The sequence below is a fragment of the Aquarana catesbeiana genome, linkage group LG04 (assembly GCF_042186555.1).
Source record: "Aquarana catesbeiana isolate 2022-GZ linkage group LG04, ASM4218655v1, whole genome shotgun sequence".
NCBI classification, from domain to species: domain Eukaryota; kingdom Metazoa; phylum Chordata; class Amphibia; order Anura; family Ranidae; genus Aquarana; species Aquarana catesbeiana.
The window spans coordinates 243,004,557-243,024,334 of NC_133327.1; the positions used below are offsets into that span (position 1 = coordinate 243,004,557).

The following is a 19,778-nucleotide window of genomic DNA, read 5'->3' on the forward strand; positions in this document are numbered from 1 at the left end:
TGGAAGATTTCTCTTCAATTCCTGCCCCAAAGAGACAGCAGGGAGCAAGGGGAGATTTGTTAAAGCAAAGGATATTCACTTTTTAGCTAGATATACCTGTATGTCACCAGAATAGGTGTCTTCACTGGGAGATTTTCCTTCAACTTTCAAGCCTGTGACAATTCTAAACATTTGACTTTTCCAACAATTTCTGTACTGGAGACAATGGTCACGCTCTGGTCCAGTCAAGTGATTGGGCTCCCTGCGTCAGCCAGTGTGGATGAAAGGGAGAGGAGGGCTGTAAACGATGGGCTATTTAAACCTATGGGTGATGTCACAGTTCTAGGCTTTACTCATTTGCAAAGGGCTCTCCTCTGCAGCCGCCCTTTTCTGGCACAGGGGAGATCAATTGACCAGAGTGGACTGAATAATAGTACGCCTATACATGTTTTTTAACCAGATTGGTTAGCATAGGTTGTAGTAAGGGGAGTGGACAGTTTTGAGGCTAGTTAGGTGCAAGATGGAATTCCACTAACTTTTTTTAATTAAGGATATTGACTTACTTGTTTTAGCCATCTTCTATTTAGTAAGGATCACCTATAGAAGTGATTCCAATCATTGCACATCTGGCAATTCATGCATTACACAGATTCACTCAGGCTTCTTTTCAGAAACGTGACCATAACAATACGCTGGCTTCCAGGGAGGACAACTTCTCTTTTAGCTCTACTATTCTACATGTGGAAACATTTTTTACTCTCAAGACATGTGCCAAGCACATAATATTTGAGGCTTAAAAGGTCTGAGAGACTAATCAAGAAACGTGCACATCACTGGGGGTTTACTGTGTGGATTTCTTTAAACAGTATTGTATTTGAATACAAATTAATGGATTAAAAGAAAGCACATGCATTTGTCTTACAATGGTTAGATGTAAAACAAACATTCTAAACTGCGAGTTAAGGCCACAACCTCCAAGAATAAAGAAAAAATTGTAGTTTAATATTGGCATCATCACATAACAAGCACCCCATGTAAAAAGTACATACAGATACAGTATAAAGACAAAGCAAATCTTTAATATACACATTAGATTAAAATAACAGTTTGTTGGTGCCTTACTCAGGGCCGCCGATAGGGGGGTACCACCAATCCTCCTGTAGGGGACCCTGGCACACAGGGGGGCGTGAACAGCAGAGGGAATCGGGCGGAGGGGCAATTACAGAAAGAAGCTCTCGGCAACAGCTGAAACCCGGTTTCTCTCCCTTCCACCAGCTTTAAGCTGCTGTAGGGAGAGACAAGGCATCTTTCCCCCTCCCTGTTCTGCCTGCTTCTAATTCCCCACGTGTAGTCCGTCCCCCCCCCACCACCACCACAGTGGGGCTGCCAGCTGCCATGGATACAGGGCATGTTTTAGGATGGAGAGAGGAGGAAGGGGACTGATAATTACATATTTACCTTCCTCTTTTTGAATGGACAAAGTGAGTGATCGGTACTGGTCACTCCTGTGTCTGTTGATAACTAAGTATAGTAAACTGTGTTTATGATGCTTTCGTTTATGAATGAACAGGAGACTCTGTCTCATGTTTATTTATCTTCAGTGTAGCTGAGGCTAAAGAGAAAGGAGTTGAATAATCTGTATCCTCAATTATATATCTCTCCAAAGCCCCTCCAACAGCGTTGTAAAAAAAAAAAATTGTAAAGAATAATTTTTTTTGTCTGCCTCATTGGCCCTCTAAAAAGTTCTGAAAGCCAGAGGGTGAGAAAGATCAGCCGATCATGTGACCACTGACTGGCTGTCCCAGTGATCACATGATCAGGAGCCGGTTACCAATCATTAGCAGGGACCAAAAGCTGTCTTTCGCAGCTTGGTCACTGTGCTGGGAATATGTAGTGAGCTCACTCTCAGCACAGAAATATCAGCCACCCAGCAACGCATGTGTGCTGGTGTGTGGATGTTAAAGCCCACCCTTTTGTCTCCACAAGTTAGGCAGTCATAAAGGAGTTCATGATTTATTTACTACCTGTTAAGAATATATGAATAGTCTTGGCAGCAGTTCCACTAAAAAAAAAAAAAAAAAAAAAAAGGGAAATATATTAACACACTCTGCACAGCTTAACCATGCTGTCTGTACCAATTGCTAATTTGTGTGTTCAGGCACACACTTGTTGTGTAATTATGCCGAGACGGTTATCTATTACAACCCTGGTTACGCATACTTACCGCTAGAAGTTTATCTCCTATTTGAAGTTTTCCATCTTTATGTGCTGCACCTCCTTCAATTATTTTAGTCACATAAATACTATTGTCACCAGGGATGTGTTGGTTTCCAACGCCACCAGCAATGCTGAAGCCAAGACCTATTAGAGACAACATTTTACACAGAATTCAGATAAAATGAATTTTGAGAATCTTTTTTTCAGGACTGTAACACCACTAGTGCACAAAATAAAACCGGCCATACATTGATCGAAACTCACCTGGTTCAGCAGGGCCTGGCCAAATTTCAATCCGTGTGTGGGTATGAAGGGTGTACAGAAGTAGATCTGCAGATAGACTTCTATAACTGCCCTTTTAAATGATCCCTGCTCGATCAGCACTGCAGGCTATAGCCTGCAAAGCAGATCAGTGTACTCTGATTATTCATTTATGGGCCACCTAAGTGGAGCATGCAGGCTGTTTTTTGTTTTGCCTTTTTAACAAGGGCAGTTCACAAAACTTGGCCAAAGCATTTGGATACTAAGGGCAGGTGCAATTTAATATACGAATAAACATGATTTTTGACTTACCTGTGAAATCTCTTTCTTGGAGTACATCGGAGGACACAAAAAAGTGTTAATGCTTAGACTATTCGTTTATGCTCCATCTCAAGGAGATTGGATCTTGACCAATCAAGGCTGTGGCTGTAAGTAGACTTGCACAGCTCTAACCACATCCAAGCTTTTGAAAAGCAATCTCCAGGGTGTTTTGGAGCCCAACAAAAGGAAGGCCACACTATGCCCTGAATCAAGTGAAAATCTGAGCCCCCTTGGGCAAAAAGGAATAACAGTCTCAACACCTCAAAATCTTGCCATTGTAAAAGCACAAGAAAAAAAGATTTCTTATGTGACAGAGCCCCAAGCTCAGACACCCTCATAATCAAGGTGACAGCCATAAGAAAAGCAACCTTGTATGAAAGGAAAGGGAGAGAAATGCTTTGGATAGGTTCAAACAGTGTCCTCTGAAGAACAGACAACACTCGATTGAGGTCCCACAGATTTAGCGGCAAGCGTACTGATGGAAAAATGTCAGCTGCCCTTGTACAAATAGTCTGACCAAGAAATTGGTGGCCAACGATCTCCAAAAGAGCAGTGCCAAGACAAAAATCTGACTTTAGTCTCCTGGGCTTGGGTCTTGTCCAGTTCTGGTTGAATAAAGGGTAACACTTGTGCCACAGAGTATGTCCTGGGATGAAGCTTTCCCCCTTTGCACTAAAGTAATCTTTCCTTGTGCGGTGGTAAATTATAAGAGAGCTTTCTGGCCTTCAGCAAAAGTGGGAATCACTGGGGACCTTAAGGAGGATGGTCTTGCAGGGCCCATAGAGAGTCAGATTGAAGTCCGTGTCTGAGAACCACTCCTTCCTGGGCTAACTCAGAGATGAGATCAGAACCATCAGAATTGCCTTCCCTCCTCATCCTAAAAAACAGAAAATGCAGAGCTTGGGGGGGAGAAATCCAGATGAATTGATTCCACAGAGTGACTAGGGCATCTACAACGAAGGCCTGAAGATCTCTGGACCTGGGTACTGAACAGACTGAAGTCTAGGACTCCTTTCCAACTGACAGGCTGGTGTCCATCATCTGTACTTTACAGATCACAAGAGAGCATGTCGCAGATTCAAGCACCAGACTTGATAGTCACCACTCCAAGAATAACCTGATTTTGGTTTTCAGAGACATGGGGCGATACAAGGACTTTTGTCCCACATGGTCAGGATGCTGAGATGCACCCTCATACAGAGGGAAATGGGGAGGTGTTCCAGGGAACTCAACTCTTACACCTTGGAATGAAGGGTCTGAAGATTTTCTTGGGGAAGGAAAACTTGTGCCAGTGCCAGTGCCATCTGCATAACAAAGCTCATAAATTCCAGCTGGTGTGATGTCTCCAGGTTCGACTAAAAGTCTTGCAGGACTTGTACTGTCTGCTGCACATTACTCCTGCAGGTGTAGATTGGCCAGATATCCCAGAAGGATCCCCTGGCTCGCAGAACAGCCAAATTTGGGACATCCTTTCTAAACACTCTGGGTACCATGGCTAGGCCTAGAGGCAGAGCCACAAACTAAGACTTTTTCCCATAACAATGTGCAAGTCGCACCAATGAAGCAGATATACAGGGGTCTGGAGGTAGGAAATCTCTCAGATGAAGAAAATCAATTACCTTACAGATTGCATACAGAACTTTGAACATGTAAGAACTTATTTAAGTACTTCAGAATAGACCGCACACTGCCATTTAACTTGGAAACCAACAGGTTGGAATAGAAAAAGGTGAAACATTTCTGGTTCTGGAACAGGTGCAATGACCCCTGAGAGCACAACTGGTCCAGCGCAGCAAACAGAGTTTCTCCTGTCAGGTGCAGTAAGCACATTAATCAACATGAAGCATGGAGAAGGCAAAACTCAAAACTCCAGGTTGCAGCCTTTGGACACAATGTTTTGAATCCATACAGAGACATCTCAGATCCATACAGCTTTAAAATCACTTGCAGAAGTGGGTGCTCACCTTAACTAGGAAAGTAGTTTGTTGCCCGTCTTGGCGGGCTTGGGTGTGAAAAGTTATTCTTTCTTCCATTGATTTTTATAGATAAACATATCAAGAGCATTGCAAACGAGGCATTCAGCCTCTAAAGTGTGCTCTCCAACTGCTTCTTGCAGGGGAGCTCAGCTGACCTAAGACTCAGGAAAGAAATGACACAATCTCCCAGGGTCTCTATGCAGAAGCACAAGTTTTCAAGGCAGATGAACCAGACTGACATGCTCTAGGTTCTTTAGCCATTAGACCAGTGGCGGAACTACCAGGGTTCGCAAAGGTCGCACTTGCGAATAAGCCCTGGTATTCCACCACTGTAGGGGGGCCCAGCCCACTCGTCAAAACTATTGGTTGCAAGGAACCCATGTTCTGTCACTCTACATGTTAGGAGGACAGGGCATACTACACATGCCTTGTTTACTTCAAAATATGTTTGACTTTTTGAGTACATAGTATGCCAAGTGCCCACAACTAGTTATAGGAAAAGAAGAACATAAGAAAAAAAAAAAACGGTCTAATCAAATAAAAACACAGATAAAAGTGGAGTTAAAAGTAACAGCAGACTGCAATTCTTAACAGAAGGGAGAGGGAGACTGAGGAGACATGAACATGGCACGCAGGGTATAAAAACTGACTTATGCTTAGATCATCATATGTATATTTATGACCAGCTATTGTGCACAGCATTATACATTATCAAACCTTAAATATCAATGCCACATCATTATTTATTACAATTTCCTCATAGATCCGGACCGCTGCAATTACTCAGCAGAACTGTTAAAGGAATTAAAACCACAAACTTAAAAACATAAAAGTGGGGAAAAACAACTCTATATACATTTTGTTTATCAAATGGAAGGCCATAGTTTGTGTAGCCTACTTTATAAGCTATTCTGATATCGCCCACCTAAAACTGTCAATGACGAGTCCTTCCATCTACTCTGAATTGTCATGCTCTGCAATGCGCTTTTCTTTTTGTTGCCTGGCAACCTTATCAGAGTGCTAAAGTGTAACTTGTGTCCACAACCCAGTTACAGGGAGCTTGCTTGAGAGTGTCAAAATACAAGGGGAAAGATGTATGTGTCTGAGTACATATATAGTTCTTTTTACATATTACCACATACAAAAAGAGAATACAGGCTAAAAAGGTATATGCAGCCATGTTAGCTTTGTTGTCAACACAAGGATCGTTAAACAGTCTGCTGCACATAGCTTTCATCAACCACAGGCTAAAGACAACCCTAAAAAGCAAAGCTTAAGATGTATTTAGTAAGAGCAACTTGACATGTATAGTAAGTGGATTATTGCTGACTTAAGACTCCTGACAGGCCATTGTTTTGTGTAAAACAAGGTTAGCCTTGTCTCTTACCCACCTTTAGGCCCTTTAACAAGCTTTATTTCCATTATTTTCTCTGTGATCGGCTTTCTTCTTCTGACATATAATCGTACAATGGATCCTGCATCCTTTAATGCCTCAACGGCTTTGCTGTGTGTCACATCATGTACATCCACATCATTCACCCGTAATATACAGTCATTAACCCTAAAGGAGACAGCAGTGGATATTTTAAGAAAGGTAACGATTTAATCCAGGCAAGCAAACCTACAGTTTACACCGATGACATGTCAAATGTAAAAGTGCATACGATTCAGTTATAAGACAACTGTTTTCTACACTGGATACTGTGGATCTTAATTTAAAACAATGTTTTAAAGACACAAATGTACAAAACACAACTCTACCGACAAGCACACAATGTGAACTAAGTTATCCTCTTTAGATACCGATCACCCAGATGGTCTCTCCTCACCCCCATGATCTAAGACTCTGGGAGCGACATCATGTTACTTCCAGTTTAGGGCGGATGTAAACTATTTTTTTTTTTTTTGGAAAGCATCAATTTTTTTTTCTTGATTTGATGCTTTCAGGGTAGAAATTGATCTGACCCCAGATGTCTCCATAAAGAGGACCTGACATGCTTTGTTATCACAGAGGAATAATTCCAGGGCTAGACCTCTTCTGTTACTCTAAACTGGTATGCTGTAAACATTTTTAAAGCTCTGCCTATGGAGATTTTTTAAATATCGTAGTTTGTCGCCATTCCATTAGCGTGCACAATTTTAAAGTGTGACAGGTTAGCTAGCCATCTATTTACGAGGCATATCATCATCTTTTATATTCTACCAAAAAATTGGGTTATGTGTTGCGATTCTACATTTGGCTATATGTTGTGTTGCATTGGATTTCATTAACGTGTATTTAAAAAAAAAAAAAACTGAAAAACCGCTGTGCAGATACCATGTAACAAACTGCAATGACCGCCATTTTATGCTCTAGGCTCTCTGCTAAAAAAAAATAAATAAAAATGATATCTGGTTTTAAAAAGGTTAGCAGGGCAGACATGGGAGCTAGATTTGGATGCTCAGCATGCGCTTGTAATGAGCACCCAAGTGCTTCTGTGTGCGAGGGTATCTTTTTCTCATTGGGGCCGGCACCTCATTTACTCGCTCAGCAGATGAGTTTATGCTGAGCGTTAACGTCTGATACTGCCCTTTCCTGATGAGCAACCCATCAGTGCTCATCACACTGCAAGGTCTCCCCCCTCCCTCCCCGGTTGCAGTGCTGGAGATGAGCGGGGGGGGGGGGGGGGGGGGGGAGATATAAACTGCACAATTTTGAACATTAAAACTTTAAGTCACCATAAAGCACCTTTCGTTTTTTTAAAAGCCCAGACAATCCTAAAAGCATCTCTGCCTAATAAAAAAACATCAACCCTCCACCTTATTTAAATAGTTTTGGTTAAAAAAAAATATTTTTTATATATCAGGACATCAATTTAGTTCCTTGGATAAGTAGTTTAATCACTTCCCGCCCGCCGGCCATAAAATTTCCTCACTCATGTCTAACAGACGCGAGTAGAGGAGAGCCGATCGGCTGCTCTCCTGACAGGGGGGTCTGTGTTTATCAGCGCAGCCCCCCCCCCCCTTTCAAATGCCCACCCAGGACCAGCAGGTATGCCACCCTAGAGCACCAGGGAAATTCCAATTAGTGCCCAGGAAGCTGCCAAGCAGTGCCCATCCCCAATGCCTGCCAGTGCCATCAGTGATGCCTATCAATGCCATCTATTAGTGCCCATCAGTGCCACGTATCAATATGCTAATCAGTGCCGCCTATCAGTGCCACCCATAAGTACACATCAGTGCCGCCTTTCAGTGCCCAGTGCCACCCATGAGTTCCCAGTGCTGCCTATCAATGCACATCAGTGCTGCATATCAGTGCCACCTTTTCAGTGCCCGTCAATGCCGCCTTATCAGTGCCCATCAGTGAAGGAGAGAACTTACTTATTTAGAAAATGTTATAAACAAAAAGAAAAAAACTTTTTTTTCCAAAATTTTAGGACTTTTTTTATTTGTTTACCAAAAAATAAAAACACGCAGAGGTGATCAAATACCACCAAAAGAAAGCTCTATTTGTGGGAACAAAATGATAAAAATTCTGTTTGGGTACAGTGTAACATGACCACGCAATTGTCAGTTTAAACAGCGACAGCGTTGAAAGCTGAAAATTGGCCTGGGCAGGAAGGGGGTATAAGTGCCCTGTATTGAAGTAGTTAAAATTCCACACCCCTGCATACAGCTTACATCCTTCTCATTTCCATTTACATGTATATTACATTGTACATTCACATCAGTGCCTGTCATCAAGGACCTTAAAGGTCCTTATATTCTTTGGAACATTTTAGGCAATAATTTAATATGTCAAAATAGAGCCACGCTATAAAACCGTGATGATCAAAATATATAAATCAGAGAATAAAACCAAGTAAAATATGGTATTACAGTGACAACATAAATACCATATAATCAATTGTGTAACACCTGTGTACAACAAAATCCAAGTGCAAATACACCAATATAGTCAAACAGTTTTTGAATAAAAAGTTCATGAACATTTAAAGGAATCCTCTTCAGAAGTATTCAGATAAGAGTAGTGAACATATAATCACCATTCAGGTCTCCAAAGTGTGACACCACCACCTTAGTAAAGATGCAGGCTTATCACACGTAGTGGACCCTCGAATCAAAGAGAGGTCAGATGAGCATATTGCCAAACACCTTGGCCAGGGTATTCCCAAGACTCTCCCACTAAATCCACTCAGAGGAAAGGATATGGGCTTTACTTCTCATCTAAATGGCATCCAAGTGAGGCAGCAATCAACATAAAAAGGAGAAGCTCTAATTGTTTTATTAAACGTATAGGTTGCGCTTACATTTTAAAAAGTAGCATAAATCACATAGTAAAATTGCCAGCCTACTAATAAAAAAAAAGCATCCCGCACTTTCTTGAACACGGAATGACGTCAGAACGTTGCTCCTCCCTACGCGTTTTGTCACACGTGCTCTGGACGTGCAAAAATGGTCCGGATACCTGAATTTAAAAGTGGAGTACAGGGACTGGCAGAGATCGGGCTAAAAAGCAGTCCAGCCTTATGAACATTTCATCTGTAACATACAAGCTTTCTCAAGCACACAAGCAAAATTGATATCCACAAAAGCTAAAAGGTTTCTTGGATCTAGACACAAACCTGTGCAGTTTACTGTTGAACCTGGAGGAAAGGAGGTTGAGATCTGGCAATCCCTCACCAATTAAAATGGTCTTAAAACTCCTCATGCTGAAGAGACCATTTTTTGTAATCCAAACTGACAAATGAAAATGTCCACTTGACAGTTTTCCATGCCTGAGATGTGCACAGTGGTCAGGGTTGGAACTTTAAGCTTCTCTCAAGCCAAAGATCATATCTGCTGAGTTCCTTCTTGATATTAAGTTTAAGCCACTACAGGCACTGTCTGGGTGAATCCTGGTCAGATGACCCTGCAGTTGAGAGGTCCAGGTCCGGCATTGAAGGGATAACAGATTTGCCCCAAATTCCATAACACTGATTGTGAGAAAAGTCTCAACCAATGAACAAAGCCCCTTATACTGTTAGGGTACCTAGAATTCATCCACAGCCTGTAATGGCATCAGTCAAGAGAACACTCCTGATCACTAGGAGGATTTTCCGAATTACAGCACTGAACAAGTGACCCACCACACAAGGGCAAGCCTGACCATGCTGGTCGGGTGTACGAGACGATCCGGGGACTTCAAAATCTTATCCCAAGCTACCAGAATGCTGAGATGCAACAGTCTATAGTGAAACTGGTTAATATGGAACACTATTAGGCCCAAAACTATCATGCAAACAATAGAGATTTAGTTGGCGTCTGAATTGCAGAGTCCAAAAAAAAAAAAAAAAAAAAGGACTTTTATACCAGCTTACCTGTAAAATCCTTTTCTTGGCATACATCACGGGACAGTGAGTCATAGTTATTAACTATATGGGTATATAGGTAGCTTCAGGTGATGGACACTGGCACACCCAAGACAGGAAGTTCACTCCCTATATAACCCCTCCTCCTACCAGGAGTACCTCAGGTTTGAAGCAAAGCAATATACACAAATCCCAAAAGAGGGGAGGGACCTCTGTGTCCCGTGATGTACTCCAAGAAAAGGATTTTACAGTTAAGCTATTCTATATCCTATTGTCTTTATCGTACATCACGGACACAGGGCCATAGTTATTAACTATATGGGACGTCCCATAGCAATGCTATTTGAGGGGAGGGAGACAGCCCACAGGGGCCCACAGACTTGAGGACCTATACTGCTGCCTGCAGCACACTGCGCCCAAAGGCGATATCCTCATGCCTTTTTACATCCACCTGACAAAAAACCTGGTGAATGTATGTACTGAGGACCAAGAAGCACTAACTGCTCTGGTAGAGTGCACTTTGACTTGAAAAGGTGGAACTTTACCTTTTAAAATACAAGCCTGAAATATAACTTGCCAAATCCACCTAGAAATAGTGGATTTCGACGCTGCCTGTCCTTTTCTAGGACCTTCCGGCAGCACAAATAAGACATCAGTCTTCCGGACCTGAGCAGTTGTCTCTAAATAGACCTGCTCTCACCACATCAAGACAATGTAGTGACTTGTCTTCCCTAGAACATGGTTTTGGAAAAAAACGATGGTAGGACAATATTTTGGTTCAGGAGGAAAAACAGACCACTTTAGGCAGAAAACTTGGACGAGGATGCAACACGACCCTGTCCTCGTGAATAATCAAATATGGATCTTTACAAGAAAGAGCAGCCAATTCTGAAACCCTCCTTGCTGAGGATATAGCAACCTAGAACACCAACTTCCTTGTCAGAAGGACTAAGGGAGTATGCTGTATCGGTTTAAAGGGCTGTTTTTGCAACACTGACAAAACTAAGTTCAAGTCCAAAGGGTTCAAAGGTGATCTAACTGGCGGATTAAGCCGAATCACCCCTTGCATAAAGACCCGGACCAAAGAATGCGAACCAATCGGTCTTTGAAATAAGACCGATAAAGCCGAGACTTGGCCCTCAATAGTATTCAAAGCCATCTTCATTTCTACCCCTAATTGCAGAAAGGCAAGAATTCTGCCTATGCTAAATTTCCAAGGGTGCCAACCCTTGGATTCACACCAGGAAATATACACCCTCCAGACTCTATAATATATTATTCTGGAAGCTGGCTTCCTTGCATTAATCAAGGTAGAGATAACTGACACGGATAGCCCACGTTTCTCTAGAATGTGGGTTTCAATAGCCAAGCCATTAAATTTAGAGTGTGTAAGGTAGAATGGAATATCGGCCCCTGTGAGAGTAGGTCTGGGCGTAGTGGATGGGACCATGGATCCCCCACTGCCATCTTTACGATTTCTGCATACGAGGACCTTCTGGGCCATGCTGGGGCTACAAGAATTACCAACTTTCTTTCCAGCATGATTCTGCAAAGAAGTCGTGGCAGCAACTGAATAGGGGGAAATGCATAAATCAGTGAGAACTGATCCCACGGGGTCACCAACGCATCTGTAATGGAGTCCCCCATTTTTGGCAAACAGCCAGAAAAATGTCGGAGTGAAGGGATCATTCCCCCGAGAGCAACTGCTGGCGGCCTGCCAGTTCTCTACTCCCGGAATGAAAACTGCCGATAGGCATGGAACATTCCTTTCTGCCCAAGTCATTGTTGGATTGGATCTTGACAGGACAACCCCGTAACCTGAATGTCCAGGCTTTCAGAGCCAGACACGCTGCCCGAATCTCTAGGATGTTGACAGGCGAAGTTCTTTTGGTTCTTGACCACTGTCCCTGAACAGTCGTCCTTTCTAGTACTGCTCCCCAACCTGAAAGGTTGGCATCTGTCGTTACCATCTTCCAGATAACTGGTCTGAAGGATTTTCCGTTCAGCAGATTCCGGGTTACCAGCCACCAACTGAGGCTTTGGGACACCCTTGGGGACAGCCACATTGGCAAATCTAGAGCTTGAACCATTTTGTTCCAAGCAGACAGGATACTGTTTTGCAACAGTCTCGAATGAAACTGGGCATAGGGAACCGCTTCGAATGAAGCCCCCATCTTCCCTAACAACCTCATGCAAGGGCGAATGGAGAGATCTTTTTCCGACCTGACCATCTGCACCAGCTCTCTTGTGGCGTTGATCTTTGCCTGAGGCAAGAACACTTTTTTCTGGGCTGTGTCTATGATCAGACCTAGTTACTCCAGCCTTTTTAGTGGTCTTAAGGATGACTTCTCTAGGTTGAGAATCCAACCTTGATTTTCCATGTATTTGGTTGTAATGCACATGCTTTGCTTCAATCGGGCCACCGACTGGTCCATTAGCAATAGATCGTCCAGGTACGCCAAGACTGTTATGCCCTTAGCCTGGCTAGAGGTGGAGCCAGAACCTTTGTAAATACCCGAGGTGCTGTAGCCAGCCCGAAGGGCAAGGCTACAAATTGAAAATGATGCTGTTCTACCTCGAACCGCAGAAACCTTTGGTGAGCGGGAAATATAGGAACCTGCAGATATGCATCCCTGATGTCCACAGACGCCAGAAGTTCTCCTCCTTGTAGGATAAACCACAGACCTGACCGACTCCATGCAAAAAGGGCAGACCTTCAGAAACTGATTTAGATTCTTTAGATCTAGAATGGGTCTGACATCTCCATTTGGTTTTGGTACCGTAAAGGGGTTTGAATAGAACCCCAAACCTTGCTCTTCTGTGGGGATTTGCATGATCACTCCCTGAGCCAGTAATCAGTCTAATGCCCGAAACAGAGATTGCCTTTACTCTGGATCTTTGGGAACGTTAGACCTCAGAAAATGAGGTGGTGGAAACGCCGAAATTCCAGTTTGTACCCTAGAGTCAACGTGGATATAACCCATTTGTCCTGAATTTCCTCTTGCCAGACTTCTGAGAACTACAGAAGTGTACCCCCCACCCAGGCGAGCGGGGGCGCCCCTTCATGAGGCTTTAGAATTCTGCTTTGCAGGTTTCCGCCCCAGGACGACTTCTGTGCCTGGGCCTGACCCTGGGGCTTTCCTCTAGACTGACGACAGAGGCCGTCGCGACTGCCTAGAGGCAGATGCCCCTGGCGCTTGAGAAAGAGCCTACTTAAATGAAGGGTGTTTATTCCTTATTTTGACTGGCAAGAGAGTACTTTTCCCACTGGAAATCCTTTGGATGTATTTGTCCAAATCATCCCCAAATAGCCGATGCCCATGAAAAGGAAAACCAGTCAGGAGCCTTTTGCATGGTGCTTCGGCTGACCAATTTTTCAACCACAGGATCCTACATATGTGTACTAGCAAAAGCGCAAGGCGAGACGCCTGGTGAATAGAATCTTTAATGGCGTCTATGGCAAAACATAATACTCTTGGTAGTTCAGCCAAATCCCAGGTTTGTTGTACAGGAACCTCCTTAAGGGCCTGTCTAAGCTGGTCCTTTAGGGATTGACAGATGCCTATTGCAGCACGGAGCAAAGTCTGCAGAGGTTTTAAGGAACCCAAAGAAAAAACGGAGCTTTCAGCTGACTCAGTTAGGGGCAGCTTGAAAGCAGAACGAACCATTTCCGTTAGAGATTGTTTCTCAGATTGTGAGGCTGAAAAGGGTTCATCCACCGTTGTTTCCTCCACAGAGGAGTCATCGGATTGTCTTTCCTCCTGATCGCCTTGGTAAAAGGGTCTGAGGTGGGGGAGGGGGGTCTACCACGCTTCCTATCCCTTTGGATGGAGGATGCGATTAAAGTCACTAGCCTTTTCTCTAACCCCAACAGGGCAGAGGAAAAGGCATCTTCAGTCACGTATACATAGGATGAGATTTAAGAAGCAGCTGCAACACCTACTGATTCCAATGGCTCACCCTGGCTAGCCAATTCTGGTACTTCAGGAGAAGATGACAGTGTGGAGGCACAATTGGAGTCCTCAGCGCCTGGGGGTGATGTTTTTGGTACCTTTTTTGAGGTGTTTGCACTGGCCTTTTTAGGAGACATAGTCCTAATAACAAAGCAGAGGCACTATTTAAACGCACCAATTGCTGAAAAATAGTCTAGCATTAAAATGCCGCTAATAAAAGTTCAGCCTAGCGCTGGGGAAAAAAAAATGTCTTTTCCTCTATTGGGAATGCCCGTATGCAGCCCTTACGTGCCACACCGCTCCTGTGTCCCGGGTGATCAGCCAGCTTGCTCTCCTCGCTATCCAGCTGAGGAGAGTCTGCTCTTTGTACACAGTTTCCACCCCGCGCTTGCGCCGTGTATCCTCTTGGACGCTACGTCCCGCACATGGCGGCGCGCCTAGGCCCTGCCCCTCCATACGCCACCCACCCCTCCCTTTCTTTGAATTTCAAATAGTTCTCGCACGGGCGGCATTCAAGTCTGCCTGCAGACTCATCAGGAGCGGAGGAGAGGCGGGCCCAAAATGGTGGCGAGCAGAGCGGGGGGGAACGTTTTTTTTTTTTTTTAGAGCAAACGAGGGCCTCCGCACCGCCCGCGTGGGGGGGGGGGTTTAGATTTACAAGGGGAGCAGCAACCATTTGTTGAATTTCCCAATCCTTTTAGTCACTCTAGGGGGGGAGAAATGCGGAATGGCAGATCTCTTACCTACATGATGAATCCCCCAGTGTGGCAAGTTGCTGCTGAATCCACACACACACTGAGCTGAAGTGAAGACACCAAACTAAGGTATGTGCATTTGCTCCCTCTAGTGGAGATTTAGGGCATGACATTTTTCCCCAAGGAAGAAAAATCATAGGTGGACTTTTCACAGTTCCTAGGCTTCTTCCCTTACCTTATTCTCGCTGCAGGATACTGCTGATGAGAGACAGATCCAACCTTCACCCATCACAGCGGGCTGTGTTTAGCAAACCCGGAAAAACTTTAGGTAATGTGAGCATTACCAAAGCACTGGGTCCCGGGGTCCAGCCCTACAAGGAGAGCCGTTACAGGCAAAATCTCATTCTTCCTATACAAGGCCCTGGTACCATCCACTTTGGCCTCAGTGGCACTTTGGATGGATCCAGTCTGTAGAGGATATTTAAATCCAGCAAGGATCCCTCCAGTGGAGCTCTTCAGAGGACATCTTCACTCGTGACCAACACCTTAGACACTGGAGAACTTTAACATTAATTATGGGCAGATGCCCCCTTTTGCATTGGGGTCAGTGAACAGGTTTCAGTGAACAGAAATCTTGAAACCTATCCTTTTCTGAAACAAAGGTCATTATGCCTTGAGGAAGCAGCTGTGCTACAGCAGTGTGAAGGCTCACCAACCGTTGAGGGATGTCAGCAAGTTCGACAACATTAAGCAGATCAGTGGCCGAGACCAAAATTCCAGTGTGTAGACTCTGGATACAACGATCTGGACCCAAATGTCCTAGGATCAGATGACTACGAAGGTCAAAAAAACATGTCCCACTGACAAGTGGAGGCACCCAGCCACTGTGAGAAGGATTTGCTTTTAGACAGAGGTCTTGGGAGTCTAGAGGCTTTGCCTTGGAAGCCTGAGAGAAATGAAAGCAACTCTTTTCAGCCTCAGGAGCAGATGGTTTCCCAGATGGGGGATTTTTACTTCTTTACTGGAGCAAAAGGTTACACTTACCTCTGGTGACTTCCTTAATGAAATTGCCCAGGATAACCCATGAAAGGCATGAGAGGCGCATTTCTTACACTGCTGCTCTGCAGACCAACATTTGAACCAAAGGGTTTTTTGCAGATGTACTAAAAAGGAGGCCAAATGTGGATATTTGGCATATAGAATTTTCTAGCCACTTAACATAAGAAGGGCCACAGGCATGAGCTCCAGTTGTTAAGAGGACAGAGGGATCTGTTGGGATAGATTCAGGATCCCAAGACAGATTGTTGGAGCAGACTGAGCTAAAAGCCATTTTACATCTTTTCTTTCACGTCTGAAGGGTCCACAGCCAACAGACACACTGGGGTTGATTCACTAAAACTGGGGAGTGCATAATCTGGTGCATGGCAGCCAGCTAGCTTCTAACTTGAGCTTGTTCAATTAAGCTTTGACAAAAAAAAAAAAAAACCTGGCAAATGATTTGTTTTTACGCACAGCTGCACCAATTTTGCACTCCCCAGTTTTAGTAAATCAACCACACTGTGTAAATCCAAAGTAGAAGAAGGAAGGAAAAAGATAATGAGTATACAAATGAAATACCAAATCATAACAAAACCCACCTGTGTAGTGAAGATTTCTAACGCTTGGCCTAGTTTACGCCCATGTTGGTGTTGTGTAGTTGCCTAAAAGTTGCCAAAATGCCCCAAAAGATGCCACAAGTAACCAAGTATAAAAAATCCTAATTTAAAAGGAAAAGAAGTAGAAACCTAATGCACAGCCAAAAAAGAGGGGGGAAAACAGCTTGCCTCCTTGAACCGCAACATTTGTTGCCCAAATCAGGAAGTATTGTAAGGAAAGGCGCCAGTGTGCATGTCCATGTGCGCCACAAACCAGAAGAGCCAACCTGTGAATAACTGTTCTCCACAGGCTGCAAGTGACACAATCATAAATGGGGTCATCTTAGACTATGTAGGGGCTTGACAGATTTGCTTTGAATCTAGAAGCCAGCTAAAAAAAGATGGGAGCCAGCATTTTAAATCAGCTGCCTGGCGTCCGGAAATGCATGTCCAGGACATCGGGCAATAGGAATTGCTCAGGCCTGATGCTAAACGAAAAAAGACCAAAAATTTAAAATAAGACAAACTATTTTTTAGTTATAAAATTTTGCAAATAGGTAATTTTTATCCTTCACTGATGTGCGCTAAAGCTGCACCGATAGGCACTGATGAGGAGTTACTGATGGGCTGCACTGATGCGCACGGATAATAGTGCCCTGATTATCTGTGTACATGTCCTTTCACACTCCCCGTTCAGCCATTGTGGTAAGCAAAGGGTGCCAGATCAATCCCACAACCCCAGCAGCCAACTGTCAAACTAGAAAGGAGATGTCGGGGGTGGGCGAGCAATGGGAGCAAAGGAAGCCCTGCAGTGTAGACCAGATGCCAGAATGCAATTTACAGTCACCATGGCCGCCTGGCACATGGGGTTTGCTGAGCCCTGGACTCTGCTCATTAAAAGGGGAGAAAAAAAGAACAAACACACACACTGCCCCTAGAAAATATATATTACAGGTACCAGTCGCAAAAAATCCTATCTTCTAACGTCCCAAAAGGGATCTATAGAAGTAGGGGTGTGAAAGTGGAAGGGACTTGAATTGGACCATGTATGGAAAACAATGACATAAGTGACAACGTAGAAACGATTATAAAATAACTATTATCTATTATAATCAACAAAGGGAAATCCTCAGTAGGCAGATGTGTTCAGACAGAAAATAGCTAGGTCCACAACAGGAATAGACCATTGGTTTTAGGAAACTGTCCATCATAGGTTACTGCTGAGCAAAACACTTAGGAAGAGCAAAACAGCATTTTTGATGCATCAAAATCCATTCCCACGGGTTAAAAGTGGCAACCTTTAGGTAACCGGAAACTGGCAAAGAAAAAAAAAAAAGGGGAGGCTTTATATACCCTATATTCCTTCTCCACCCCCAGCTAACAGCAGTTTTGTAGAAAGCAATAGGGAGGATGGTGAGAGGGATCTGTGTTCTGTTCTGTATGCATTTTACTGGTACTTCAAAAATCCTATATTGTTAGCTATACAGTACATGCCACAGGAACTTAGCATCTATGTGAACCCTTACCGTGTAAAATAACCCATTCAGTTTAAGATAGAAATACAAGGAAAATGTGTATATAATATATACACCAGCCACTTTATTAGGTACACCCGTTCAATTGCATTATAACACAAATTGCTAATCAGCCAATCACATGGCAGCAACTCAATGCTTTTAGGCATATAGACATGGTGAAGACGACTTGCTTAAGTTTCAACCGAGCATCAGAATGGTGAATAAAGTGAATTTTCGGCGACTTTGAACGTGGCATGGCTGTTGGTGCCAGACGGCCTGGTCTGAGCATTTCAAAAACTGCTCATCTACTTGAATTTTCATGCACAACCATCTCTAGGGTTTACAGAGAATGGTCTAAAAAAGAGAAAATATCCAGTGAGCGGCAGTTGTTTGGACGAAAATGCCTTGTTGATGTCAGAGGTCAGAGGAGACTGGTTCAAGATGATAAAAAAGCAACAGTAACTCAAATAACCACTCGTTACATCCAAGGTATGTAGAATACCATCTCTGAACGCACAACACATTGAACCATGAAGATGGGCTAGAGCAGCAGAAGACCGCACCGGGTGCCACTCCTGTCAGCGAACAGGAAACTGAGGCTATAATTCGCACAGTCTCACCACAACAGAACAATAGACGATTGGAAAAAAGTTGCCTGGTCTGAGGAGCCTTGTTTTCAGCTGCGACGTTAAGAAAGGTAGGGTCAGAATTTGGCATAAACATGAAAGCATGGATACATCCTGTCGTGTATCAATGGTTCAAGCTGGAGAACACACTAACCATGAGTGAAAGAAAAATTTTTGTGTTATTCATATTCTCTGAAAAATAGCAAATAAATCATAAATTCTGCCAGGGTATATAAACTTATGAGCAAAAATTATATTATAATATATATATTATATACATACACACAGTACTGTGCACAAGTTCAAAAGTAACGTAAGAATGCTTCCAAACATATGTTTTGTAATGTAAGAATGCTTCCAAACATATGTTTTGTAACGTAAGAATGCTTCCAAACATATGTTTTGTTTAATTTTTATCAATTTACAAAATACAATGTGAGCGAACAGAAAGAAGAAAAATCTAAATCAAATCAATATTTGCTGTGAGTACACTTTCCCTTCAAACCAGCATCAATTCTTACACTTGCACAAAGTTGGGGGTTATGTAGGATTAGTCAGGTGTATGATTAAAGCGGGGGTCCACCTATCTATCGTTTTTTTTTTTTTTTTTTGCGTTCATTCACAAACTTTTCTTCTCAGCATTACATACTCACATATTGTGTGTAATATGTCCGCCTGTGTCAGATTTCGTCGGAAAGAATAACCTATATTATTCACTGCAGGCGGTTTCCATCTTCATTGTGGGCATTTGAAGCCCACAAGCATTTATTTCCTGGATGTGGTGAATGCTGTGCTCCCAGCATTCACTGCTCGTTCCCGCACATGCTCAGTGGCATCCTGGGAAGCCTGAGACTAGCTCCCAGGAGTCTGGGAGAGGCTAGAAACACGCCTACTCCCATGGGAGGAGAACCAGGAAGTGCAAAGAAGAATAGAAAAATAAAAGGTAATTACGGCAATTTAAATTTTTTTAAAACGGCATGTCAGCATCTAGGCAAGGAAGAGAATACATACAGATATTGTTCAAAATTTGGGTGGAACCCCGCTTTAAACAATTACACCAAGCAGGTTATAATGATCATCAATTTCATACATAGGTTGAAGCACAGTCATTAACTGAAACAAACAGCTGTGTAGGAGGCTTAAAACTGGGTGATGAACACCCAAACTCTGCTACTAAGGTAAGGTGGTAGAAGACAGTTTCATGTCACAGGTCATACACCATGGCAAGACTGAGCACAGCAACAAGACAGAAGGTAGTTCTACTGTCAT

General features: G+C 43.4%; 1 protein-coding gene across 5 annotated transcripts in view; it reads right to left on the reverse strand.

Moving 5' to 3' along the window:
* The window catches only part of DLG1 (discs large MAGUK scaffold protein 1), a gene marked incomplete in the record, with an annotated part of 511,316 nt that overhangs the window by 196,449 nt on the left and 295,089 nt on the right, over nucleotides 1–19,778 (reverse strand). For all 5 annotated transcript variants that reach the window (XM_073626325.1, XM_073626326.1, XM_073626329.1 and 2 more), the window contains 2 exon segments: nucleotides 2,204–2,340; nucleotides 6,146–6,315. In XM_073626325.1, coding sequence (XP_073482426.1) covers nucleotides 2,204–2,340; nucleotides 6,146–6,315 — 307 coding nt within the window.